This window comes from Elgaria multicarinata, chromosome 21 (assembly GCF_023053635.1).
Source record: "Elgaria multicarinata webbii isolate HBS135686 ecotype San Diego chromosome 21, rElgMul1.1.pri, whole genome shotgun sequence".
Taxonomy (NCBI): domain Eukaryota; kingdom Metazoa; phylum Chordata; class Lepidosauria; order Squamata; family Anguidae; genus Elgaria; species Elgaria multicarinata.
The window spans coordinates 8,028,435-8,055,544 of record NC_086191.1 but is presented as its reverse complement, the minus strand read 5'-3'; the positions used below and the strand labels follow the sequence as shown (position 1 = coordinate 8,055,544).

At 45.1% G+C, this 27,110-nt stretch overlaps 1 protein-coding gene across 2 annotated transcripts; it reads left to right on the top strand.

Annotated features, from left to right (window-relative positions):
* Positions 1-603: 603 nt before the first annotated feature.
* Positions 604-19,432, top strand: LOC134412192 (peptidoglycan recognition protein 3-like). 2 transcript variants are annotated; one of them, XM_063146027.1, is made up of 5 exons: positions 604-876; positions 8,838-8,927; positions 11,882-12,092; positions 13,524-13,642; positions 18,617-19,432. In XM_063146027.1, exons 1-5 carry the CDS (start codon positions 657-659, stop codon positions 18,796-18,798), a joined length of 822 nt encoding a protein of 273 aa, XP_063002097.1. In that variant the 5' UTR covers positions 604-656; the 3' UTR covers positions 18,799-19,432. The 2 variants fall into 2 exon arrangements, with proteins under 2 accessions (XP_063002097.1, XP_063002099.1); XM_063146029.1 differs by lacking the exon at positions 604-876 and adding an exon at positions 6,676-6,871.
* The last annotated feature ends 7,678 nt before the right edge of the window (positions 19,433-27,110 follow it).

Sequence of the window (27,110 nt, the reverse complement as noted above, 5' to 3'; positions counted from 1 at the left end):
AATATGTACATGTGCTCGGTTTATTTTCAGCATTGTATCAGCGGAAGAACCAAAAACCCATTTCACGTTCGCCTCTCCCTCTGATTTTCTTGGCCCCATTTGGAGGCCATGAAAGGGGTGTGTGCATGTGCGAGTGTGTGTCTGTGCGCACCATTTCAGCATTGTAAGGATGATGTGACGGAGGATCATTCTGGGGTGTTCTGGGGAGTTTAACACGGCAGCCAGATGCAGCAAGTAAGTGCTTGTAAACACCGGATAATTCCCTCCACCCAATGCACCCCCAAAATGCAAACAAAAGGGTGCAGTTCCCCCCTTCCTCTTTTGCTACAACCTCCCAGATTCAGGCTGGGGTTCTGTAATGTCGAAACTTCAGCCCAGCAATCGATTTGGCTGGGAATTTCCAAGTTAGACAAACTCACCAGAGCCTCAAGGGCCAGGCCAGATCATGTAACTGCATGACCTTTACAAAAGCTAATCACCTCTCTTGCTGTTCCCGCAACAAAAACCTCTTTGTCCAAAAACAAGAACTGTGCCTCACTTAAACATTACACCACCATTCCATAAACTGCCCGTGGATCACACTGATCTCTCTCTCTGTTGGGAGTTCGTTGAATTGCCATGCCACCCAGCCCAGGTGACTTGCAGCAGCGAATAAAATGGGGGGGGAATCACGTTTATGGAAAAATGTGAACTTGGCAATTTTTAAAAAATCTCACCCTTTGGGAACCTGTTTCACCTGTACGGCATGGTTCTGCAGGGTGCCCTTCAACAGGACTAGTCCAGTGGTATTGCCTTTCCCATCCTTGGTTGATCTGGACAGGCGTCTTGAACTTAGATTCAACAACGTGGTTGACTCAAGAGCAAGCAGCCTTGTTGGTGAGTACATTTTTGTTCTCCGGTCACGGAGAGGAAGGGCTTGATTCTCTGGTTATTTCTTTGGTGGATCCTGCCACCTTTGCACTGAACACTGTTGTTGGTAGGGACACCACAGGGAGTGGCCATAGTGATATGCGTGGGTCCCCTCCCTGGGCTCGCCCTGACAAACATTTTGGACACCCCTGCCGAAGTTTGAAAACAAGTCTTGTTATCCACAGCATAAAGTGGCGCTGTGCCTATCATTTCCAGCCAAGCAGACAGCGATGCTTCCAGGGCTGTCCTGGCTGCTCTCTTTTCCCACACGCCAGCCTGGGTGCTCTGCTGCTGGCACCCTGCTATCTTCTTCTACCTACTCTTGCCACCCTGGCTGCTTCACCATCCTCTCCCCATCCCTTGCCAGTAGGATGCCCTTGTGTTCTATGGGTGTTTCACTATGCAGTGAGGGACTGATCTTCACGGCAATTCTTTCATTTCCTTCCAACTCCACCATGCCATTGGATTTGGTTGAGGCTCGGAAATGCAGGAGTGGAAGGAGGCATTTGACCCATTTGGAATTATTCCCCAACAAGGCCATCACACTGTGATCATAGAACCATAGAATAGTGGAGTTGGAAGGGGCCTCTACATAATCTTAGCTGCAGAATGATGAAAGGAAACCGATGGGGAAAGATGAGAAGAAGGAGGACCGGTCAACAAAAGATTACAATAATCCAGGCGAGAAATAACCAATGCGTGAACAAGGTCCTCTTTTGAGCAGGACACACACACACACATCCAAAAAGTATCTAGAATCATAGAATCATAGAGTTGGAAGGGGCCTACAAGGCCATCAAGTCCAACCCCCTGCTCAATGCAGGAATCCACCTTAAAGCATTCCTGACAGATGGCTGTCCAGCTGCCTCTTGAATGCCTCTAGTGTGGGAGAGCCCACAACCTCCCTTGGTCATTGGTTCATCTGGAGAGAACTAGGTGAGGGAAGGCAGAGGTAGCTTTAAAAAAAGAAACAGCAGCATTTGCGGCCTCCGTCGACAGCATTACCCAAGTTATTTATAAAATCATAGAATAGTAGAGTTGGAAGGGGCCTACAAGGCCATCGAGTCCAACCCCCTGCTCAATGCAGGAATCCACCCTAAAGCATCCCTGACAGACGCTTGTCCAGCTGCCTCTTGAAGGCCTCTAGTGTGCGAGAGCCCACAACCTCACCAGGCAACTGATTCCATTGTCATACTGCTCTAACAGTCAGGAAGTTTTTCCTGATGTCCAGCTGGAATCTGGCTTCCTGTAACTTGAGCCCATTATTCCGTGTCCTGCACTCTGGGAGGATCGAGAAGAGATCCTGACCCTCCTCTCTGTGACAACGTTTTAAATATTTGAAGAGTGCTATCATGTCTCCCCTCCATCTTCTCTTCTCCAGGCTAAACATGCCCAGTTCTTTCAGTCTCTCTTCAAAGGGCTTTGTTTCCAGACCCATGATCATCCTTCCTGCCCTCTTCTGAACCCACTCCGGCTTGTCTGCATCCTTCTTGAAGTGTGCCGTCCTGAACTGGACGCAGAACTCATCTTTATAATAATAAAGATAATAATAATAATAATATAATAATAATAATAATAATAATAGTCCTTTCACAGGACTACCTGGAGATGCTGAACTTGCACCTTGTGAAAGTGGAGCATCTCTTTTGATGAGCTGCAAACTCTTATGTACTCAACAGCTGAGCCTGCCTAACGCCCATTTCTTAGGGCCTACTGAGGATGCCTGTGGGGTGAACGAAGGGGGACAGGATTTGGTCGAGATCCCAACTTCCTCGTTGGCCATCAATCTCCCCATTAGTTGCCTCCTTCTGGCAAAACTGTGTGAGTAAACCTGTTAAAGCCATATAGAGCAGGAGTAGAGAAAGTCCTACATGTATCTGCATTCTCAGAAGGAGACAACCTCTATGTGGCTAAGTTGTTGAGGGACATCAGATGAGAAAAGATGGGCAGAAAGGATGACGGAGGTACATTGCTGATGAGTGGGGCGATGGATGGACATCTTTGGATGATTGCCCCAAGTCGGGGACTGTCCCACTGGCGCCAATGTGGGTCTCTGTGTGTGTCTTTGAAAGCACTGGTTTCAACAGGTCCTTTTATGGGCTTCAGTCGAGCGGGGCAACATTCCTCCATAAGGCTGAGCTAAGAGAATGAGGAAACGGTGGGCCCCTCTCCTCCCCGACGGTGGATCTGAACAATGAAAGTAATTCCTGGGCAATGCAGAGGTGCAGCTAAGGATTTAGCAGCAGGGGCTTGTGGGACTGGCCAGAAAGTATGCCACAGTTAAAATCATAATTACCACGATGACTCCTTGCCATTTCTTCTGTTGTCACTGTTTTTTCACTCCAGTAAATGCACAACTCACCCAGTGTAGTTTCCTTCTGTTGACTGCATGTCATGCTCCTCTCTCTGTGTTTGTTAGAGACAGAAATCTTCCTGGAGCAGGGGAGGGGAGCAGCAGAGGTTGCTGGCTCCAATTTCAGTGGTGCTGTGAATCCATTCTGGGTTTCAGCCAGAACCAGCCAGAACTCTAAAGACGCTTTCCAAAATGCTCAATCCCAACCCAAAACCGTGTTCAGCACCACAGCCATTGGCCTTCTTGGTGTTGGACTGCAATTTCCGTCATTCCAGACCATTGGTCATGCTGGTGGGGAACAGAGGTTTGCGGTTTCCCCTCCCCTGTAGTAGAGATGTCCTGAAAACCATCAATAACACATGATTCATGAATTAAGTCATAAAATAATTCAACCTAGCTGTGACTTAAATCAACCCGTATTCCAGACAATACGGAACACGTATGGATGAGGGCTAACAAACTGAGACTCAATCCAGACAAGACGGAGGTACTGTTAGCGGGTGGTTCATCTGTCAGGCGAGGTGATGTTTGCCCTGTCCTGGACGGGGTTGCACTCCCCCTGAAGGATCGGGTCTGTAGTTTGGGGGTGCTCTTGGATCCAGAACTGTCACTTGAGGCACAGGTGAACTCAGTGGCAAAGAGCACCTTTTATCAGCTTAGGCTGATATACCAACTACGCCCTTTTCTGGACAGAGATAGCCTAGCTACAGTGATCCATGCTCTGATAACCTCTCGTTTGGATTACTGCAATGCGTTATACGTGGGGCTGCCTTTGAAAACAGTCCGGAAACTTCAACTGGTACAAAACAGGGCAGCACGGTTACTAACAGGGACTGGCCGAGGAGACCACATCACGCCAGTCCTTTTCCAGCTTCATTGGCTGCCAGTCCAGGTCCGGGCCCGATTCAAAGTGCTGGTATTAACACTTAAAGCCCTAAATGGCTTGGGGCCAGGTTATCTGAAGGAACGCCTCCTCCCATATGTACCTGCCCGGACCTTAAGGTCATCCTCAGGGGTCCTTCTCCCCGAGCCCCTGTCAAAGGAAGTGAGGCAGGTGGCTACCAGGAGCAGGGCCTTCTCTGCTGTGGCACCCCGGCTGTGGAATGAGCTCCCTAAGGAGGTTCGCTTGGCACCTACATTATATGCTTTTAGATGCCAGGTGAAGACCTTTTTATTCTCCCAGCATTTTAACAGTCTATAAATAAATTTTAACTTGGTGTTTTAAATTTGTAATTTTGCATTGCTGCTGTTTTTATCTGGTTGAGCTTTTATATGGTATTTTATATTATGGTTTCATACTGTTGTTTTATTCTTTGAATGTTTTTAATTTTTGTGAACTGCCCAGAGAGCTCCGGCTATTGGGCAGTATAGAAATGTAATAAATAAATAAATAAATAAATAAATAAATAAATAAATAAATAAACCCTTTGGTTCCAAATCTCTCTGCCCCCCAGCTTGAAACCTTGAAGACTGTAGCAACATCCGGGAATGCAGCAACAACAAAATCCTGAACAGCAGCACCGCACGCTGCAGTATTTCATCACAGTTCTCACTTGTCAATATATAATACGAACAATCAGGGGCGGTGTCAAGGGTAGGGATGATTGGGCACGTACCAAGGGCCCACACCCAGAAGGGGAGTTGCTCCTTCCACTATTGCAACCTGCTGGTACTTGCTCTGGCCCAGACAATAGTGGTGGGGGGAAGTGAAAGGTGATACCACTGCCTCCTTGCTCATTGGTTCTCTCCCTAGAACAGAGGGCCAGGGTCTCTTCTCAGTCATCCCAGAGTGCAGGACACAGCATAATGGGCTCAAGTTACAGGAAGCCAGATTCTGACTGGACAGCAGGAAAAGCTTCCTGGCTGTTAGAGCAATACGGCAAAACATCAGGAAAAACATCCTGACTGTTAGAGCAGTACAACAATGGAACCTATGACCTAGGGAGGTCGTGGGCTCTCCCATACTGTAGGTATATCCGCTCACAATAACTGCCCGCAACACCATTAATACAAGAGAAGAGAAGACGGGGGAAATTCAACATGTCTATTTCAAATCTGTACATTAATACAAGCAGATCGTCTTAATTTCCAACTTGTGTTCATTTCAGCCTCTCTACTATTGCCCTCATAACCCCCCCCCCCCAACTTCAAGTATAACCTAATGGGATCTGAGCTGGCGGTGATTGAACAAGAAAGAGATCTTGGGGTTGTGGTGGACAGATGGATGAAAATGTCCATCCAGTGTGTGGCCACTGTAAAGAAGGCCATAAAGACTGATCTCTTCTGGCAGGCCTCCCCAGTTGAATTTTAAGATGCCTTTTTTTAACGGTGTGCTGCTTTTAATGATGCACTGGTTTTAAATGTTTGAATTAGTTGTATGTATTTTATGGTGTTTTTATTAGGGTTGTACCCTGCCTTGATCCAGAGGGAGAGGCGGGTAACAAATAAATATATTATTATTATATTATTTTTTATGTTAGGCATTATAAGAAAAGGAATTGAGAATAAAATTGCCAGTGTCATACTGCCTTTATACAAATCTATGGTGCGACCACACTTAGAATACTGGGTAGAGTTCTGGTCACCACACCTAAAAAAGGTTATTATGGAGCTGGGAAAAGTGCAGAAAAGGCCCGTTAAAATGATTAACGGGCCGGAGCATCTCCCCTATGAGGGAAGGTTTGTTTAGCTTGGAGAAAAGGAGGCTAAGGGGAGACATGATAGAGGTGGACAAAATGATGCATGGTGTGGAGAATGTGGATAGGGGGAGACATTTTTCTCCCTCTCTCAAAACACTAGAACCCAATGGGGTCATTCCATGAAGATGATGGGTGGGAGATCCAGGACAAATAAAAGGAAGGACTTTTTCACGCAGTGCATAGTTAAATTATGGAACTCACTACCACAAGATGTATTAATGACCACCCATTTGGATGGCTTTAAAAGGGGGTTGGATCAATTCCTGGAGGCGAAGGCTATCCATGGCTAGTTGTGTGCTATCTCCACTATTCGAGGCTGTAAGCCTGTGTGCACCAGTTGCCGGGGAACAGGGGCGGGAGGGTGCTGTTGCACCATGTCCTGCTTGTACATCCCTGGTCGATGGATGGTTGGCCGCTGTGCGAACAGAGTTCTGGACTAGATGGACCCTTGGTCTGACCCAGCAGAGCTCTTCTTATGTTATGTTCTTGTGTTCTTAAAAGGTTGTGCATGTGTAATGTAGGCTTGGTGACGTATCAACATTCATATTTGAATTGCTGTGATGCAGCAACAGTGTTTCCATTGTTGCTCCATAGGTGTGTTCCTCAAATGTGAGTCTCTTATATAATCCTTGGGGGAAAGAAGGCTCACCTCTTCTATTTTGGGCTCTGTTAAATCATGGATGTCTCTCCTGCACCAAAACCAGAGGGTTTCATAACGTGCTTCTCATCTGCCGTTCACGCCCTCGCCCATGTGCACGGCCTGGTGGTGGCATCTCACCCAGGGCGAATCTCTGCTCAGATTTGTTTCGACATTCTGATTTTCCCCACAATCTGACACCCGCCTTTAAAAGGAAGAGGTGCAGGAAACAGATGGATTTTTGAAGGAAGACTGTGCTTAGAGGAGACGCAGGTAGGCATCCCATTTCTCTGCCATTTGTATGGTTATCTGTTGCAGATGGGTGAGGGGTGGTCTAATATTTGGAGATCAAAGGACTTGTCAATTTCGTCTTTCACTTTTGGACTTTCCAAGCAAAGGGACGAGGGAATTGTCTTTGAGAAGTACGGAAAATGGCTCTGCTCAGTTAAAGTGCACGAAGCCCTAAACAACTTGGGACCAGAATACCTGAGAGAGCGCTTTCTTCCTTACCAACCTGTCTGATCACTGAGGTCATTGGAGGGCATGCTCCTGGTGGTTCCACATGGACCTTTGGCCCAATTGAAATCCACCAGAAGAGCCTTTAGTGTGGAACTTCTCTGTGGAACTCCCTGCCCCTGGAGATCAGGCAGGCACCAACACGAGGCTGCTCCTGGCACCTCCTGAAAACATCTCTGTTTCAAGAAGCCTTCTCCAACTGACTAGCCACTCCCCCCCCCCCCCCCGGTCCTTTATTTTAAATTGAACAATTTTAATTTGCCTTTCTCATCTTCTTTCTTTTTACCGTTTATACTTGTGTTCACCTCTCTGGAAACTTTTTTTAGAAAATGAGCAGTCTAGAAATATAGTACATAAATAAATAAATAAACAAAGGAGCATGTGGGTAGGATGTTTACAAGAGGGGAATATGGCTCTGTCTGCATGGCTACAAAGTGGACAGACGGACCTGCGATGACGCACAGCTGCACAAAAGCTCCAATTTTAAAAATACATTAAAAAAAAAAAGTAAGCAACCATTTGCACCGATTTAAAGACCCAGGGGAAAAAGAAAGACCTATTACTATTTGCCCAAATCACAGGACCCTCCCCTCCCAAATGCATGAAACATTTCTGGAATCGGGGAAAAAAAATCCGCTAAAATTTGCCGCTGCTTATCAGAACGGAAACACTGTAAGATCCCACGGGGCTTTCATGGAATGGAGTTTTCAGTGGTTCACATCCCTAACACAGACTGAGCTGCCAGATTGAATTCAAGTCCCATGGAGTTCTTTGTGTGAACGAAGTCCAACTAACGCACTCTGGATCCACCCCAAAAACCTTAGGCTAGTTGTGCTGGATCAGAGCAAAGATCCATTTATTCTGGCACTCCGATTACAACCAGATGCCTCCGGCATGCCTGCTAAGAAGGCATGAGGGCAATCACCTTGCCCTGCTTCGGTCCCCCAAGAATCTTGAGAGGTAGACCGGCGCAAAATAGGGTAGCGATTCCACAAAGCCCTCCCAACCGCCAGCCACCACCAGATCGTTCCACTGCTATAGATTTATCTTGCCTTTCAGAGTCACCTGGTGGCAGTGAATGCACTCCACAAATGTAAATAAGTCTTCATTTGATCTCTCCTGAATTTACCGCCCATCAGTTTCACCGGGAGACTCCCAAAGAGAGGGGGATAATACAAATACGACAACAATCTCTCTCTCTCTCTCCGCTTTCTCCATGCTATGCATACTTCTACAAACCGTGGTAACTCTCTACATTTGTCTTTTTTCTAAATGAAAACGCTTCTGACGCTTTAACTCAGAGCTGAGCCTCAGAGCCAGGGGTCAATTCTGGCCACTTAGGGTTTCCTAGAAGAGATGCCCTTTCCCCTGCCTTCATATCTCTCCCCACCAACTGTTTGCAGGTTTCTCAGCTTTTGTACTTGGGGAGACAGGTAATGTGTTCCTCAGCTGTGATGAGCTTTGAAATGAGCCTGAAAAGAGACCAGCAGGTAGTACAAAACACCACCCTAATAGGATCTAGGGCAACCCTTGAGATACGTTGGATTCAAACTCCCTGAATCTTGGTTGGGGGATGCTGGGAGTTGTAATCAAACATAACCAGAGGGTACCAGGTTGGGGAAGGCTTCCTTAGAACCTTTGTCCTCCCAGGCTTGGAATACGGGAGGAAAAGAAAACCAAAACATTGGATCGGTTTTCACCCAGAATTATTTTATTCCCCAAGGTTGCTCCTCGGCTACTTGGCTCAGACATCAAAGGAAGAAGATGGCCCAAGCTGAGATTCTCCTCTTTGCTTTGTGTGCTCTGTCACAAGGTGAGCCCTGAAAGCCAGTTGGAACATTCGAGGGCGGGATTTGGATGGTTCTCCAGTTGACTGTATCATCTGATCAATAGATGTTTAGCTTCCAAATCGTGAGAGGTACTGGTTCCTTTCCATTAGGCACTGGTTAGGCCTCACCTGGAGTACTGTGTCAGGTCTGGGCACTACACTTCAAGAAGGATGCAGACAAGTCAGAGGGGGTTCAGAGGATGATCAGAGGTCTGGAAACAAAGCCCTATGAGGAGAGACTGAAAGAACTGGGCATGTTTAGCCCAGAGAAGAGAAGACTGAGGGGAGACATGATAGCACTCTTCAAATACTTAAAAGGTTGTCACACAGAGGAGGGCCAGGATCTCTTCTCGATCCTCCCAGAGTGCAGGACACGGAATAAGGGGCTCAAGTTACAGGAAGCCAGATTCTGGCTTGACATCAGGCAAAACTTCCTGACTGTTAGAGCAGTACACAATGGAACCCATATCCTATGGAGGTTGTGGGCTCTCCCACACTACAGGCCTTCAAGGTGCAGCTGGGCAGCCATCTGTCAGGGATGCTTTAAGGTGGATTCCTGCCTTGAGAATTGATGGCCTTATAGGCTCCTTTCAACTCTACTCTTCTATGATTCTCCCATACATGGGGAGGTGCAGAGTTAACATAACTGACTTCCCAAGGTGGTCCCAGTCCCCACATCTGATTTCAGCCTTCCAAACATCATGGGAAGTGGTGTCAAGGCACGGTGATGTGGTAACTACACACTTCTGGTAACATAGGAACTAGGATGTTTGACATTTTCATTCCTGTGTGCAGATCATGCAGCTATATCCCATTTGCAGTCTTGAATGTGAATGAAAGAAAAGAGCTTAATCCTCTTGAACATTCCCACAAATGTTCTGCGCTTGCATTCAAAAGCGTGCAATTGCAAAAACCCGCATTTCTGAAAATGTACACTTATGCAAGTGCACCACCAAAAATGCACATTTCCCATACAGTCAAAACCAGTTGGGTCTGATAATCTGGATCGGCCCTTATCTGTAGAGATGTAGTGATGGCCACCAATCTGGATGGCTTTAAAAGGGGGTTGGATAAATTCCTGGAGGCAAAGGCTATCCATGGCTACTAGCCCTGATGGTTGTGTGCTATGTATCTCCAGTATTCGAGGCAATAAGCCTGTGTGCCCCAGTTGCTGGGGAACATGGGTGGGAGGGTGCTGTTGCACCATGTCCTGCTTGTTCATTCCTGGCTGATGGCTGGTTGGCCACTGTGCGAACAGAGTGCTGGACTAGATGGACCCTTGGTCTGATCCAGCATCAGGGCTCTTCTTACGTTCACATATCAGCTGATGGAATGTTAGGGCTGCTGTTTACTGCAAGCTAGAGGGCGCCTGTGCTGTTACCCCACAATTGAGTATGTTGTATGAGTCTGGATGAGTATGTCTGGTGAGTATGGAATGTCAGAACTGAGTGGGTTTGGTTTGTGATGTAATAGGTAGGGTGGGGGGAAGGAGTATATAAAGAGTGACTGAGGGGAGTTACATTGTTGATGGTTAGGTTGTTGTTGGGGAGTGGAGATTGGAATTGTTTGTGGAGTGAGAGGAGATTAATTGCTAGGGATGTGGTTGGTGTGTGGGAAGTTTGGATTAGGCAGGTTTGGAAGCATTATATTTTCATTTAAAGCTTTTACCATGACAATAAACTTATTATTTTGTTAGCAACCAATTACCACATGTCAGCTTGGCATTATTTACGTGCCTCACAGTTATCAAACACCCCCACCAGAATATACCCACAGTACATTTAAAAACAGATCCTATATTTAACCTGTTTCCCTCATAGCTAGGGGGAAACCTCAGGTTTTCAGGTGGTGATGTTGCAAAAAATAGCTTGTTCCCTGGTGTACTGAGTCCAATTCAGCACACAAGGAAGAGAGGCGATAAAGTATGAGTCAAACAACGTTTATTCTGCAGAATAAAGAGACACAAGAGATAATTGCTCCCAAAGCACATGCCTACCTCGCAAGGGAGGTAGCTTAGGTTTTTATACACTTATCTTCTCTGGTGCTACACACGTAGACACCATCTAACTGAGAATTTCTAGCTGAAAAGAGGACACATGGCCTGTTCTTTTGGCAAGCATCAACACAAAGAGATAGGTACTCTCTGCTCTTTGAGAGAACGTTCACTTGATTTCGGTTATCTGAGAATGCTTCTCTTAGACAGTTTGCAACGTTTCTTTAGCAACTAACCATGGCAACTTCTGTAGGATACTCTGGTTCAGGGCTGGGCACTTTTCCAACAGTGATCCTTGGCCTGAGAAGGTTTTACGTGGCGGGACTAGTATAGGTGTAACGTCACAGCGCTCTTGGGGCATGGAGCTCAGTAAAGTTGGCTTGCAGGGGAAAGGGAATTTGGGAGGCTAAGAAGGTTAAAACACTGTGTGTGTCAAATTTGCTGACAGCAGCGAGATTAATTATATCTAGGAACTGGAAGGTTCAAGGAGATTATCATATTGAAGAATGGTATAAGGAAATTTGGGATATTGCCATTAATGATAAATTGACATGTAATATAAAAGTAAGAAGAGGCATAACAAATACGAATGAATTTGAGGGAATTTGGAAACAGTTCCTGGTATATGAGTTCTCTAAGGGAAGTGGAAAACCACCACCAGAAGAAGTAATGAGATTTTGGAAGCAGGAATAGATCCCAAAGGGTGAAGGGGAGCAATTGTATTGTTTGATTATGAATAATGATAAATTACAAATGTTAACAGTTGAGCAAATCTATGTAATATTTTTTCTTCTTCTTGATTGATTGTTTTAATGTGATGTTGATGTATTTTAAATTGTGTTAATAAAAATTATAAAAAACAAACACTCTGTGTGTGTGTGTGTGTGTGTGCGCGCACACCCACCCACCCTAGCACCTTACGGCCCTTCCTTTGTGTCCCCGCCAGCCACAGCATGCTTCCAGCTCATCACCCCATCCAAGTGGGGAGCTAAACCTGCCAATTGTTCAGCGCCTTTGAAGAACGTCCTTCCTGAGTACGTTGTCATCATCCACACGGCCGGACATCCCTGCAATAGTCAACCCGATTGCAGCAGGGATGTCAAGAACGTGCAGGCTTTCCATCAGGATCTCAAAGGATGGTGTGATATTGCCTACAAGTAAGACAGCAGTGGCTGTTACAAGGTCTTAATCATTTATTACTCTTACTGCTTTAAATATGAACTCAATAATAGAGCAGCCTCTATCTATCTATCAATCTATCTATCTATCTATCAATCACGCAGCAGGCATGCTTTACATTCTATTTCTATAATACTAAGGACTAGAAGAGCCTCGTGTGGCACAGAGCGGTAAAGCAGCAGTTTCTGCAGCTGAAACTCTCCCCACGGCCTGAGTTCGATCCCAGCGGAAGCTGGTTTCAGGCAGCCGGCTTGGATTGACTCAGCCTTCCATCCTCCCGAGGTCGGTAAAATGAGTACCCAGTTAGCTGGGGGAAAGGTAATCACGTCCGGGGAAGGCAACGGCAAACCACCCCGCTATAAGGCCTGCCAAGAAAACATCAGCGAAAGCTGGCGTCCCTCCAAGAGTCAGTAATGACTCAGTGCTTGCACGAGAGGTTCCTTTCCTTTCTAAGGACTAGAAGCTTACTTATTTATATAAAAAAGAGGTCCTTCATAGAACAGGAATGGGCAACTCATGGCTACATGTATCACCCGTGTCCTGTTTGTGGGTCCCTGGTTGACAGCTGTTCAGCCACTGTGTGATGGACCCTCAGTCTGATCCAGCATAGCTCTTATGTTCTCATGATTTTAAGGCCTGTGTCTGAAATGGTACAAAAAAGCCCAGATACGTCAAGCCTCAGACTTTGTTCAGACGGAAAAGAATGAAGGAAAACAAACTCTCTCTGTCTTTCCATCCGTTCTTGTTTTTTATGTCGTTATTAAAAGCTTATGCAGTCTTCGATACATGAAATGTACCATTGAAAAAAAGAGTTCTCAAAGCAACATCTCTCTTTTCCTCTGGGCATGTTTAGCCTGGAGAAGAGAAGGCTGAGGGGAGACATGATAGCACTCTAGAAATACTTGAAAGGTGGTCACATAGAGGAGGGCCAGGATCTCTTCTCAATCCTCCCATAGTGCAGGACACGCAATAATGGCATCACGTTATAGGAAGCCAGATTCCGGCTGGACATCAGGAAAAACGTCCTGACTGTAAGAGCAGTATGACGATGGGACCAATGACCTCTCCCACCCTAGAGGCCTTCAAGAGGCAGTGTCAGGGATGCTTTAGGGTGGATTCCTGCACTGAGCATGTGGTTGGTCTCAATGGCCTTACAGGCGCTTTCCAACACTATGATTCTATGATTCAATGATTCTATGATACAGAACAGCCTAGACGTGTAAAGCCTCGGACTTTGTTCAGTGGAAAAGAAAGGAGCAAAACAAATGTTCTCTCTTTCTCTCTCTCTCCCCTTCCTCTCTTTCCATCATTTTAAACAAAAAGGCATTTTGAAGAGTTTGAAATATATATTAAAACGTAGCCCTCAAAATAACCTCTCTCTCTCTTTCTTTCTTCCTACCCACTTTCAGTTTCCTGATCGGCGAGGACGGGCGTGTGTACGAGGGACGAGGTTGGCGCAACGAAGGAGCTCACACCTACGGCTACAATGATTTGACACTCGGTATTGCTTTCATAGGTTCTTTCACCGGTAAGCTTTCTTGCGCTTTGGAAACAGGAGCCCTGCCACGCTCTCTCTCCGTCGCCGCAGCTATAGAGCTCCGTGGGTTGGAAGAGAACGGAGTCCAATTCATAGAGGATACATCTATCCATGGCTCTGAACAGTGGTGACTTGATGGAGCCTCCATGTTCAGGAGCGGTGTACCGCTGAATGCCAATTGTTGGGGATCAAATACACGGGAGGGCTCCTCTGCTTCAGTGGTGAGGAACAGAATATAGCATCATCAGTGTATACCAGCCTGCCCCAACCTGGTGCTCTCTAATCCATATGTTTTGGACTTCAATTACCATCAGCCCCAGCTAGAATGGCCAGTGCTCAGGAATGCTTGGAGGTGTAGCCCCAAATATCTGGAGAGAACTAGGTGAGGGAAGGCAGAGGTAGCTTTAAAAAAAGAAACAGCAGCATTTGCGGCCTCCGTCGACAGCATTACCCAAGTTATTTATAAAATCATAGAATAGTAGAGTTGGAAGGGGCCTACAAGGCCATCGAGTCCAACCCCCTGCTCAATGCAGGAATCCACCCTAAAGCATCCCTGACAGACGCTTGTCCAGCTGCCTCTTGAAGGCCTCTAGTGTGCGAGAGCCCACAACCTCACCAGGCGACTGATTCCATTGTCATACTGCTCTAACAGTCAGGAAGTTTTTCCTGATGTCCAGCTGGAATCTGGCTTCCTTTAACTTGAGCCCGTTATTCCATGTCTTGCACTCTGGGAGGATCAAGAAGAGATCCTGGCCCTCCTATGTGTGACAACCTTTCAAGTATTTGAAGAGTGCTCTCATGTCTCCCCTCAATCTTCTCTTCTCCAGGCTAAACATGCCCAGTTCTTTCAGTCTCTCTTCATAGGGCTTTGTTTCCAGACCCCTGATCATCCTGGTTGCCCTCCTCTGAACACGTATATGTTCAACGTATATGAAGCTAGCGATGGCGCCGATTTCATATTTATCGGTCGAAACCCATCCATTTGTAACAGTCACCTTTCTCTAGGGACAGATGAGAAAACTGTTTCAGTTCATTTTGGTCAGGTCTACCCAGTTTATTTATTTATTACATTTTTACACCGCCCAATAGCTGAAGCTCTCTGGGCGGTTCACAAAAATTGAAACCATGAAGAACATAAAAACAATCAACAATCTAAAAACACGAATACAAAATACATTATAGAAAACACAACCAGGATAAAACCACACAGCAGAAATTGATATAGGTTAAAATATAGAATTAAAACAGCGAAGTTTAAATTTAAGTTAAGTTAGGTGTTAAAATACTAAGAAAATAAAAAGGTCTTCAGCTGGCGACGAAAGGAATACAGTGTAGGTCGTGCACGCACTGGTAACTTCGAGGCTCGACTTCTGCAATGTGCTCTACGTAGGATAAATGTGACTAGTCTGGAAACTTCAAGTAGTTCAAAATAGGGCAGCCAGGTTGGTCACTGGTACACCTAGGGGTGACCACAATTCACCAGTTTTAAAATCTCTTCACTGGCTGCCAATTAGTTTTCGAGCGAAGTATAAAGTGTTGGCTATCACCTTTAAAGCCCTACATGGTTTGGGTCCAGGCTACCTGCGGTATCACCTTCTCCCGTACAATCCACCCCACACATTCAGGTCCTCTGGGAAGAATTTACTCCAGCCAACCAAAACAAGGCTGACAACTATTACTCAGAGGACCTTTTCTTCTGCCACTCCCAGTTTGTGGAATGGCTTGCCGGGAGAGATTCGTCAACTTAACAGTCTTCCAGAATTTAAGAAAGCCATAAAGACTGATCTCTTCTGGCAGGCCTACCCAGCTGAATTTTAAGATGCCTTTTTTAATGGTGTGCTGCTTTTAATGATGCACTGGTTTTAAATGTTAGAATTAGTTTTATGTACTTTATGTTGTTTTTAATTGTGTTGTACCCCGCCTCGATCCAGAGGGAGAGGCGGGTAACAAATAAATAAATATAAATATAAATATAAATATATAAATATAGGTGCCAGCCGAACCTTCCTGGGGAGCTCGTTCCACAGCCGGGGTGCCACAGCAGAGAAGGCTCTGCTCCTAGTAGCCACCTGCCTCACTTCCTTCGGCAGGGGCTCACGGAGGAGGACCCCTGTGGATGATCTTAAGGTCTGGGCAGGCACATATGGGAGGAGGTGTTCCTTCAAATAACCTGGCTCCAAACCGTTTGCACCTTCCAGATCAAAATAGACTGGGATGCAATCCCAGGTTCAAATCCCTACATTTCTGACCTTGCCATGGGATTCACGGATCCCCACCACCACCACAAATGCATTTGGCATCATGTGTATTTTTGAAAAGTCCACACAAATGCACTTCAGGCAATGTGTTCATCTCCTAAATGCACACAACCGAAGCATACATTTGGAAAAGTACGCATCGAAATGCTTCACAGCCATTGTCAAAAACAACAAAACAGGTCTTTATGAATCCCTGGGTCTGGTTACCGTGCATCAAGCGGATAAATCAAAGTTCTGCGATCATTCCTGGCAAAGGTCTGCTTGTTTACTATTCCATTATGTGGGAAATTAGTGGGCGAATTGTCTTGCTTGTGGCGGGATGCCAAGTCATAACTCATAAAAATGAAATAGACTTTGTTGAGGAACAATGAATGATTCAGGATGTACATATTTAGGACAGCGGGTTAAACAATTCCACTCTGTTTGTCCACATCTCTTCCCTGGGCCCTCCCTAAAGAATAATGAGAGTGACATGTCTAACCCTACTGCCCCTGTTTTGGGAGAAGATGTTTCAGGTAATCAATCAGAATGAGATTCAGAACTAGAAGACACAGCGCCAGACACCAGCCAGCCTGTACCAGTGGGGGAGGAAACTGTCACGGGCGATTCCCCAGCTGGGAGTCAGCCCTCTCCAGAGCTTATCTCCTCAAGGCCAAATCCTATACACTCGGTGGGAAGTGAGCCTTCTTCCAGAGGTGAGCGTCTGGACAAACTAGCTGATGCTATGGTCCGTGGGAAGCTCAAACGCACGGGGTGGAAGGAAGGCGTGAGAAAGTCCGTTCGATTATGCCAGAACCTGCCTCCATACCAGGTTCTCTGAAGTTATGGGCGTTTGGAAAGTAGCTTCCTATTCTTCTTGAGCGGACAATTGTCTTGCTTAGTTTGCATAGTTTTTGCCTGGGGTGGCATTTCCAAGAAGTTAGACTCTATTCAGGTAGAAGAGATCTTTGTTGCTTAATAAAAGCCTTGTAGATTACTTAGCAAGCCTCATCATTTGCCTCCCATCGAAAGCAGGAGTTTTCTGGGAAACACGACAGGGTGATTAGATGGCATGGGTTACATAGGAACCTAAAAAGAGTCCCTAAATTGCTCTCTAAAGCTAGCCACAAATGACGGCAGAATAGCTATCAAGTTCGGTTTCTCCCAGTTTATCATCCCCCACCTCCCCAGGCATAAGATTGGTTCATCTGAAACTTCGAGAATTTCACCAGGCTTATGTTTGATTCATCCTGAATGTTAAGATCCCCCCAAATGTTTGCATGAAAATTCATAAGCATTTTGGTGAAAATTTGCACAAATACATTCATATTTTTTTTTGCCTAAGGTCTGCATTTGTTGTGAGCCATTTTCCCGCTAGAATACATTCTTGAATGTTATTTATCTTGGCCTAGGTGTTGTTGCATGGCCGTTTGTATTGGAGAACTGCATTGCAAAATTCAGAGAAATGTGAATCTTGAAGGGTAACTGAGTTTTGGTTCGCACAGCGGTTTGGTTGTGCGGAATTCAGTATTTTCAGCTTGCCATGTGAATCAAACGAATTTCTCAGGCACAACCGTTACGCAAGGGACACGAGGCAGGGAATGACAGAGCTGGTCCAGATGTCCCCACCCTATGGAACATGCACTTTATGTGGGATGGCACGTTAAACTGCCAGATGGATGCCACAGTTGGGACATTCCCAGAAGGAGACAGCCTGGAAGGGTGGGTGTTAGTTGCATTAGTTAAAGGTCATTGCGTACATTCTAAAGAGCCAGGTTGCTACATAGCAATATTGCAGAGTAGAAATACTTGAGGACAGTGTCAGCTCAAGGTTTAGGAGGCCCAAGGAAACATCCTAACATGGAGATCGTTCCATCCATGGTTTCCATGCCATCCACAATGTCATAAAAGGGCATGTTTAGCCTGGAGAAGAGAAGATTGAGGGGAGGCATGATAGCACTCTTCAAATATTTAAAAGGTTGTCACACAGAGGAGGGCCAGGATCTCTTCTCAATCCTCCCAGAGTGCAGGGCACGGAATAATGGGCTGAAGTTAAAGGAAGTCCGATTCCAGCTGGACATCAGGAAAAACTTCCTGACTGTTAGAGCAGTACGACAATGGAACCAGTTCCCTAGGGAGGTTGTGGGCTCTCCCACACTAGAGGCCTTCAAGAGGCAGCTGGACAACTATCTGCCAGGGATGCTTTAGAGTGAATTCCTGCATTGAGCAGTGGGTTGGAATCGATGGCCTTATAGGCCCCTTCCAACTCTACTATTCTATGATTCTATGATTCTATGAAAATGCTACCATGTTCTGCTGCAGCCATCCCTTGTTGTAGATTCGAAAGCCTTGAACATTTCAACCTTTCTGGTCATAGACAAGCTTCATTGTAGGAACGCTCAAGCAGGTAAGAATAGGCAGGTCAGGCAGGAGGGTCCACCTCATCCTGAAGTATGTGTGTTAAGAATCTTCTCATGTAGGACCAGTTATAAGCATCCAAGGGCCTGTGTTGGAGCCATAGCTCTAGAGCAACCTTTCCAAATTGGAGGTCCTCCAGGTGTGTTGAAGTCCATCAAGTCAGCCATCTGGAATCACCAAGTTGGGGAAAACTTGCCTAGAAAGAAATGTGTGTGTGTGTGTGTGTGGGGGGGAGCATTTTCCATAACCCTTTATAAGAACAGTTGGGGTCTTGAACACTCTCTCTCTCTCTCCCCTTTTCCTCCTCCAGAGAGGTCTCCCAACGAAAAGGCATGGAAAGCTCTGAAGTGTTTGCTTGATTTCTCCGTGAAGGTTGGCTACCTGGATCCGGAATATCTTGTGGTAGCCCACAGTGACCTCAGCAGCATCGTATCCCCCGGAGAGGCCGTCCGGGCGGAGATTTCCAAGTGGCCAAATTATAAGCATCACTGAAGAGGACTCTTCATTGTTCCCTCAGTTCCCTCCCTCAGCCTGCATTTCAACTCTTGAACTGGAAGGGTAAAAAAGAAGAGAGAATGAAGAGAGATTACACAATGTTTCAGTGTGAAATTCTCCTATTTAGTTAGCCAGCCATGCCCTTTTCCACAATGCTCCATTGCAATCCCTCTCCATTTTTCTGTTTTTACTCCCTCCAAAATATATTCAGTTTTTCACGTTTTTAGGGCTTCCCCCTCCTGTCTTCATATATATCAAATCTCGGATTCCTTTATGCTTCTGTATCATGTACAGGTAGTGCTGTTTTGGTTACCGAACTGCCAGGACTTGGAGAATAAATTTGCTATTGGTATATATATGATTTGGGAATCCCAATATGAACTTTGAGAACGGAATGGGGAGGATGGATGGGGAAGGGATTTTTAATGTAATTACCCACAAAGCCCTCAAGGAGGGGCTTAAGTATCTAAGCCAGTGTGGTGTAGTGGCTAAGGTGTTGGACTGGGAGTCGGGAGATCCGGGTTCTAGTCCCCACTCGGCCATGAAAGCCCACTGGGTGACTTTGGGCCAGTCACAGGCTCTCTCAGCCCAACCTACCTCACAGGGTTGTTGTTGTGACGATAACATGGAGAGGAGGAGGATTATGTACGCCGCCTTGGGTTCCTCGGAGGAAAAAAGGGCGGGATATAAATGTAATAAATAAATAAATTACACTGCTGTAAATAAAGGAACGTATGACCTCTGTGTTTTGAAATCTTGAGTTTCCATTTTTAATCCTGGGACAGGAAGTACTGTGAGTTTTGAAGGCGGAAAGAAACGGACATGTCACAACAACAGGATTTCTCTGAACAGTAAATACAATCAGTAATTACAAACACAATAGGAGTCTTTTCTCTGAGCAGTAAACACAAAGTCAAGTGGTCTAGCTTCTATGCTATGCTAGTTTTACTTACAGTGCGGTTGTTAGAATAGGGTGACCCTATGAAAAGGAGGACAGGGCTCCTGTATCTTTAACTGTTGTATTGAAAAAGAAATTTCAGCAGGTGTCATTTGTATATTTGGAGAACCTGGTGAAATTTCCTCTTCATCACAACAGTTAAAGATGCAGGTGCCCTGCCCTCTTTTAAATCTGGTCACCCTAGTATAGCTCCTGCAGCTTTAACTGTTGTGATGAAGAGGGAATTTCAACAGGTTCTCCATATATACAAATGATACCTGCTGAAATTCCCTTTTCTATGCAACTGTTAAAGATACAGGAGCCCGGTCCTCCTTTTCATAGGGTCACCCTATGTTAGAATACAGTAGTGTATTGTGTGTGTGTTTGTGTGTGTGAAGCAGTACAGCAGCAAAGCAACAAGGAAGCTCTGGAACTATTATGGATGCAGTCAGTCTTAAGATAAAATAGATAAAGATAGAAAGACCATCTATCTATCTATCTATCTATCTATCTATCTATCTATCTATCTATCGTTTTGGCTTCTGCCCTCAAAATATATTTTTTAACAAAATACTCTGTTGTTAGTCTTTCTGCGAGGGAAGGTTACAACTAAGTTTTCCAAGTTTAGCTTGGAAAAAAGAGGCTAAGGGGAGACATGATAGAGGTGAACAAAATCATGCATGGTGCTGAGAATGTGGATAGGGAGACATTGTTCTCCCTCCCCCGTAATACCAGAACCTGGGGTCTTCTGGTGTGAGATTCAGGACAAATAAAAGGAAGGACTTCTTCACACAGTGCAGAGTTAAACTCTGGAACTCACTACCCGTCAAGATGTCATGATGGCCACCCGTTTGGATGACTTTAAAAGGGGGTTGGATAAATTCCTGGAGGTGAAGGCCATCTGTGGCTACTAGTCCTAATGGTTACATGCGACCTCCAGTATCTGAGGCAATAAGCCTTTATGCCCCAGTTGCTGGGGAACATGGGCGGGAGGGTGCTGTTGCACCATGTCCTGCTTTGTTGGTCCTTGGTTGACAGCTGGTTGGCCACAGTGTGAACAGAGTGCTGGACTAGATGGATGGCACTGTGTGTGTGTGTGTGTGTGTGTGTGTGAGAGAGAGAGAGAGAGAGAGAGAGAGAGAGAGAGAATTATATTGTCTTGCTAAGGCCAGGTCAAAACTTAGCCCCACCCTGCACTTTGTGGCATCTACCTGCCTGGAATTTCCTTCCAGTACATCCTCTGGAAACAGGCCTTGTGAGGTCACTCTCTGGATACTGGGATCCTCCTTGTCAGAGTTAAGGGGTTCAGTCTGCCTTCCAGGATCTCCTAGCTCTGAGAAGCCTTTGTCCTCATCTGAGGAATTGTCATTTTGGGTTGGTCCAGGGCCAGGCATGACACAGATTATGTATAAGATCCTAGGTCCATTCCTTGGCATCTCCAGTTAAGAAGGATTTTGGACAGGAAGGCTGACATCTTTTAGAATCAGCCACTGTAAGCACTGAGCAGGGGGTTGGACTCAATGGCCATATAGGTCCCTTCTGTCACTGCTATTCTTTGATTCTATGACAGACCAATGGACTTGGCAGTTGGCATCTTCTTGTGTCTGAGTTCAAAACATTTTCTAGTGAGACCATAATTGACATTCAACTCACAAACATACTTGAAGAAGAAGAAGAAGAAGAAGAAGTGTTCTAAGCTAGTGGTCTTCAACTGGTGGGTTGTGACCCAAAAATGGGTTGTGAGATCAGTCCAGATGGGTCCCGGGTCCCGAAAAAGCTGTTTCTGCCATGTTGAGAAATTGTGTAAGTGGGTCCCATACTGCAGGTTGGGAGTCCAAGGTGGGTCTTGGGTCTGAATCAGTTGAAGAACAATGTTCTAAGCCAACAATCCCAAAAGGGACACTTTCGTACTTTAGAGAAAACCAATCTATAAATCCAACTCCTATGAAGGATGACTTTGTGACCACCATCTGTGGTTATCAGCCATGCACCAAAATTCATGTGCAACATTTGGGGGGAATGCAGGAGGCAAGACACCAGCATCTTCTAGAGAAGAGTGGTGTTGGTTTGGGGATGTCCCCCTGTACTCTCCTGAACAAGATGGTCCCCAAACATAGGTGTTAATGCTGCAGTATTAATTCCCATCATGCAGAAGTAGCACCTCTCCGGATGCTGATCAAACATTAGTGCTAAAGTGAGAATCAGACCTACATCTTTATTTGGGGCATTATTCATGGTATTACCCAGAATACATCCTCATTTACCATTAGTGCTGGGTTTTTTATATCACTACTGATAGGATCTGTTGTTGTCGTCCCCCCAGTTGTAGAAGTTTAATAATGGCCGCTGACCTTCTTTCAGCCCAAGGAACAAATTCTATTTGGGAAAGGTTCTTGGGGGGTTCATTTCAGTGGTGGGCAGGGCTAAAAGCAAAAAGGGGCAGGGCCAGCTTACTAGCATATGGTAGCTTCAAGCTCTTCCCGCCAGTAACTAAGCCTCAGGAGAACCATTTTAGAATGGAGCTGGAGATGCATAAAAGCTGGGACACCATTGAACAATAGATGTTGGGGGCAAAGGGGGAGTGGACATTGGAGGAATCTCAGAGGGCCAGATAAGGACCCCGGGAGGGCTGGCTTTGTCCTATGGGCCCAGAGTTTCCCCACCCCTGATCTTGACCCTTCTCCTTGCCCGTAACATCTAGTATTAATGATGCCATGGTATTTTCCAGCCAATATTGTGGAGGCAGAGAAATGCAGGATGCCACCATGAAATCATGAGAGAAGGTTCATTCCATTAGACATTACACACAGAGAAGGGACTCTCTTGAAAAAGAGGGGGAACTTGATGCTGTTTTTGAGAGTACCATTCCATCACCCCATTTACTATGGCCCTGATCAATCCCTAGGGCTACTAGAGTTCTTCTCGGAACTTTGCGATACAGTTGACAGCTGAGATATACATCTTCTAAGTTAAGCTGCTTGAGAAAATGCATACCTCAGGTTAAAGTGCTTAAGAAAATTCATACTTTAGGTTGAGATTCTTAAGAAAATTCTAGATTAAGATACCGTATTTTCCGGCGTATAAGACGACTGGGCGTATAAGACGACCCCCAACTTTTGAGAAGATCTTCCTGGGTTAAAAAGTCATCTTATACTGGGCGTATAAGACGACCCCCAACTTTTGAGAAGATCTTCCTGGGTTAAAAAGTCATCTTATACTGGGCGTATAAGACGACCCCCAACTTTTGAGAAGATTTTCCTGGGTTAAAAAGTAGTCTTATACGCCAGAAAATACAGTAATTCTCAAAATATTCTAGATGAAGAATCTTAAGAAAAATGCATTTTTTCAGGTTAAGATGCTTAAGAAGATGCATATTTAATTTTACAATAAAATGTATACAAAAATGCAGTTATTGTTATCTTTAAAATGCATACAAAAATGCAGTTATTGTTATCTCATCAACATTGCTATCTTTTCTCTTCTCCCAGGCAGTTAACAAAATGTGCTGAGATGTTTTAAAAAGGATATTGTTGTTTTTATGCTTTTGATGGTGTTAAGTTTTGTAAACTGCCCAGAGAGCTTCAGCTATGGGGTGGTATGTAAATGTAATAACGTAAATAAATAAATACATTTAAAAAGAGAAACTTTAAAATTGTGCAAATTTTATGCAGTGTTTTTTTTAAAATAAAATAAAATCACAGATTGATGCAGAAACTGGAGGGGACAGACAGAGGGATGGGCACATGTGAAACTGACACAGACCTGTAATCCCCTGAATTGGAAGTGAGGCAGGTGGCTACCAGGAGCAGGGCCTTCTCTGCTGTGGCACCCCGGCTGTGGAATGAGCTCCCTAAGGAGGTTCGCTTGGCACCTACATTACATTCTTTTAGACACCAGGTGAAGACCTTTTTATTCTCCCACTATTTTAACAGTCCATAAATTAATATTAACTTTCTTGTTTTAAATTTGTATTTTTGCATTGCTGCTGTTTTTATCTTGGTTGTGCTTTTATACTGTATGTTTTATACTTTGAATTGTCTTAATTTTGTAAACCGCCCAGAGAGCTTTGGCTATTGGGTGGTATAGAAACGCAATGGATAAATAAATATTGTTTTTAAGACAGTGTTTATGCTCCATCATTGTTAAAAGTACTTGCATTTAAAGTAATCAAACTTTTAATAAGAAACAAGAAGAAATGCTAACCGATTAATTCTTAGTTGATGAGCATGTATTTAAAAGATTAATGTAAGCAAATAAATGCAATTGGAGCTGTCCTCTAAGCACTAAACAGATGAAACTCCGCAGCCCTGACTAACAATCGATTTCACTGTAATAAAAGCGTGATTGAAACTGTTCGGCAACTCCCATTGGCTTCCTTTTTTCAACTGTACAGGAGAGGGGTTTTTTTTTGTCTTCCTCCCTTAAACTCTTCTTTTGCTTAGGGCCAACCTGTTCCTTACTGTCTCTCCCCCGCCTGGGTAGCTCACCTTCCTGGCAAATGATCATCTGGGCGGGATCCATTAGAACGCCACAGAGAAATGGATCAACAACAGCCACTAAGCAGGTTTGGCCAGAAGGAAGCCTCATCTGATCCACCACCCACAGCGTTGACCTGCTTGACATAAGGGAGGTGACATTTAGAGCGTGATTTTGCAAAGGTGCATTTGCCCGGCCTGTTTCTCGTCCATCGCTGCTCATCGGTGCTGTTGAACTAAGTAAGTCTTGGGATTTTCTTCATGTCTGGTTTTGATTTGTAACTGGAGAGTTGGGGGGTGGGGGTGGGGGTGGGACACCCAAAGACCATCTAGTCCAAGGTCTGTTGTGACACAGTGGCTCGGTTGTTGTGAAGATATAGGGACCTAGGAAACTGGCTTACATTGATTCAGGCTCTTGGTCTATTTATCTAGGCCAGTATTGTTGACACTCGCAAGATTTACACTCCTGCTTTATGACGGTATTGAAGTGCACTGACAACTGTTGGGGCCCACGACACGTTCCGTACACTGTTTCCAAACTGCTTTCATCGTGTTTATATCCTGTTTGGTGTAGATCTGGCAACATTTTCTCTCTAGGGTTTCAGGCAGGGTTTCCCACCCCCCCACACACACACCTGGAGATACTAGGGATTGAACCGTGGACTTTCTGCATACAAAGCACAAGGGCCTATCCCTAATTCTGATTTAAACTTGGGAAAGTGCATTACACCGAGTGACACCCCTGGTCCATCTAGGCCAGTATTGTCAACACTGACTGGCAGCAATGGCTGTCTAGGGTTTCAGGCAGGAGCCTTTCCTAGTCCTATGTGGACACACCAAAGATTGAACCTGGGGCCTTCTACATGGAAAGCAAGGACTCTACCACTGAGCCATGGATATACAACCTTCAAATCAATCTTGAGGAATCTGCAGCTCATCATAGAGCCAAGAGAAGAAGCCGGGACATAAGAAGCTATATTGATACGAAATATACACACAGCTACAACAACTACAATTTAATAGACGTATATACTGCTTAGGATTTTTAAAACAACAACAACTGAATAGATTTATCGAGTGCTTAATATTGATTAAATATCTCTAAGCATACTACTACTAGTACTAATATGCATGCTATTATTTATGTATTTCTTTCGAAGATTTTCCCCAGCTGTTTTTCAGAGCTAAACTATTTTCTATCAGTTCCCCAGACTGATAGAAAATTTGAAACAAACAATAAATGACACAGTAACCCCTGATCTCGAAACATGAACACCCCAAATTATAAAATTAGTTGAAAAGAGGGGCTAAAAGCAGAACAGGCAAGCAGTATAGCTTCACACGGTCAGAAATTATTTCAAGAGCCACTGAAATGAGAGCAACAATCCATTCAGCCAGCCTGATTTCTCACCTAAAAGTCTTTATGGCTTGTATAAGGAGAAAAGGAAGGGAAACAGGTGTCCATCTTGGGGGAGGTACTTCCAGAAAGATGGGGCCACCACTAATTGGGCCCCATCTTGCATTCCCACCAACCTGATCCTACCCAGTGGTGAATCTGTGAGCTAGGCCTTTGTGGTCAATCTCAAGGCATGGAAGGATGCAGGCAAATCCCTCAAGGAACCTGCTTCTAAACCATTTAGGGCTTTAACGAGTCAATACAAGGGTGTTAAATTGAGCTCAGAAGGGGATTGGCCACCAGTGCAGCGATAAAATTGTGGTGATATGCTCCTAGCTCAGGTGTGTTGAATAGGGTGACCATATGAAATGGAAGACAGGGCTCCCGTATCTTTAACAGTTGTATTGAAAAGGAAATTTCAGGGGATCTACACTACTGCTTTTAAAGCGCTTTAAAGCACTTTGAAAACGTTTTGAAAACTGTATATGCAGTGTGTCCTGGGCCCCAGCAGTTGTCAAAACTGTTATAAAGCACTTTAAAGCAGTAGTGTAGACCCCCCCCCCCAGGTGTCATTTGTATATATGGGGAACCTGGTGAAATTTCCTCTTCATCACAACAGTTAAAGCTGCAGGTGCCCTGCCCTCTTTTAAATCTGGTCAGTAGAGTATAGCTCCTGCAGCTTTAACTGTTGTGATGAAGAGGGAATTTCACCAGGTTCTCCATATATACAAATGACCCCTGCTGAAATTCCCTTTTGTATGCAACTGTTAAAGATACAGGAGCCCGGTCCTCCTTTTCATAGGGTCACCCTAGTTGAACGTTTCTCAGCCCGAGGTCCAAATTCCATTTCAGAGAGCTCTTAGGGGGTCACATCCCAGTTGTGGGTGGGGCCAAAATCCCAAAGAATTTTTACTGCCAGTAAGTAAACCTTAGGAGAGGTGTTTCAACATTTTAGTAGGGAGAAATCACACCCACACAAACATGGAAACCACTAAGGTGGTGAAAGGGGTGGAGACTTTTGGGGAATTCTCAGGGGCTGGACTGGTCCCCCACACCCGAAGTTCTGCGCCCCGATGTACATGGTGTTTGCAAGACAACATAATAAAAACAGCACTTGGTTTGTAACCGTAGTTAAGCTAACTCAAGCCCCATTCATTTCAATGGGTTTGTCCTAAATAGCAACATTGGATACAAACCCTGTCCCTTACAATCCATGTATACTCCTTCACCACCCTGGTGGATGTGTAGGACTACAGCTCCCATCAGGCCCAGGCAACATAGCTAATGGTAAGAGACGATCAAAGAAAAATATTTGGAAGGCACCATGTGTAAAATCCTGTGTAATTCCTACATAGAGTAGAGCCATTGGAATAAGTGGGATTTAAGTTAGTCATGACTAACATAAGACGTGCCATGCTGGATTAGACCAAGGGTCCATCTAGTCCAACACTCGGTTCACACAGTGGCCAACCAGCCATCGGGCAGGGATGAACAGCAAGAC

What these genes read in the sequence shown, in the direction of transcription:
- LOC134412192 (XM_063146027.1), top strand. Translation starts at nt 657, where the DNA reads ATGGGGGGGGAATCACGTTTATGGAAAAATGTGAACTTGGCAATTTTT. An exon ending in TGGTGTGATATTGCCTACAA is followed by an intron (nt 12,093 to 13,523) that starts GTAAGACAGCAG and finishes ACCCACTTTCAG; the next exon opens with TTTCCTGATCGGCGAGGACG. An exon ending in TTTCATAGGTTCTTTCACCG is followed by an intron (nt 13,643 to 18,616) that starts GTAAGCTTTCTT and finishes TTCCTCCTCCAG; the next exon opens with AGAGGTCTCCCAACGAAAAG.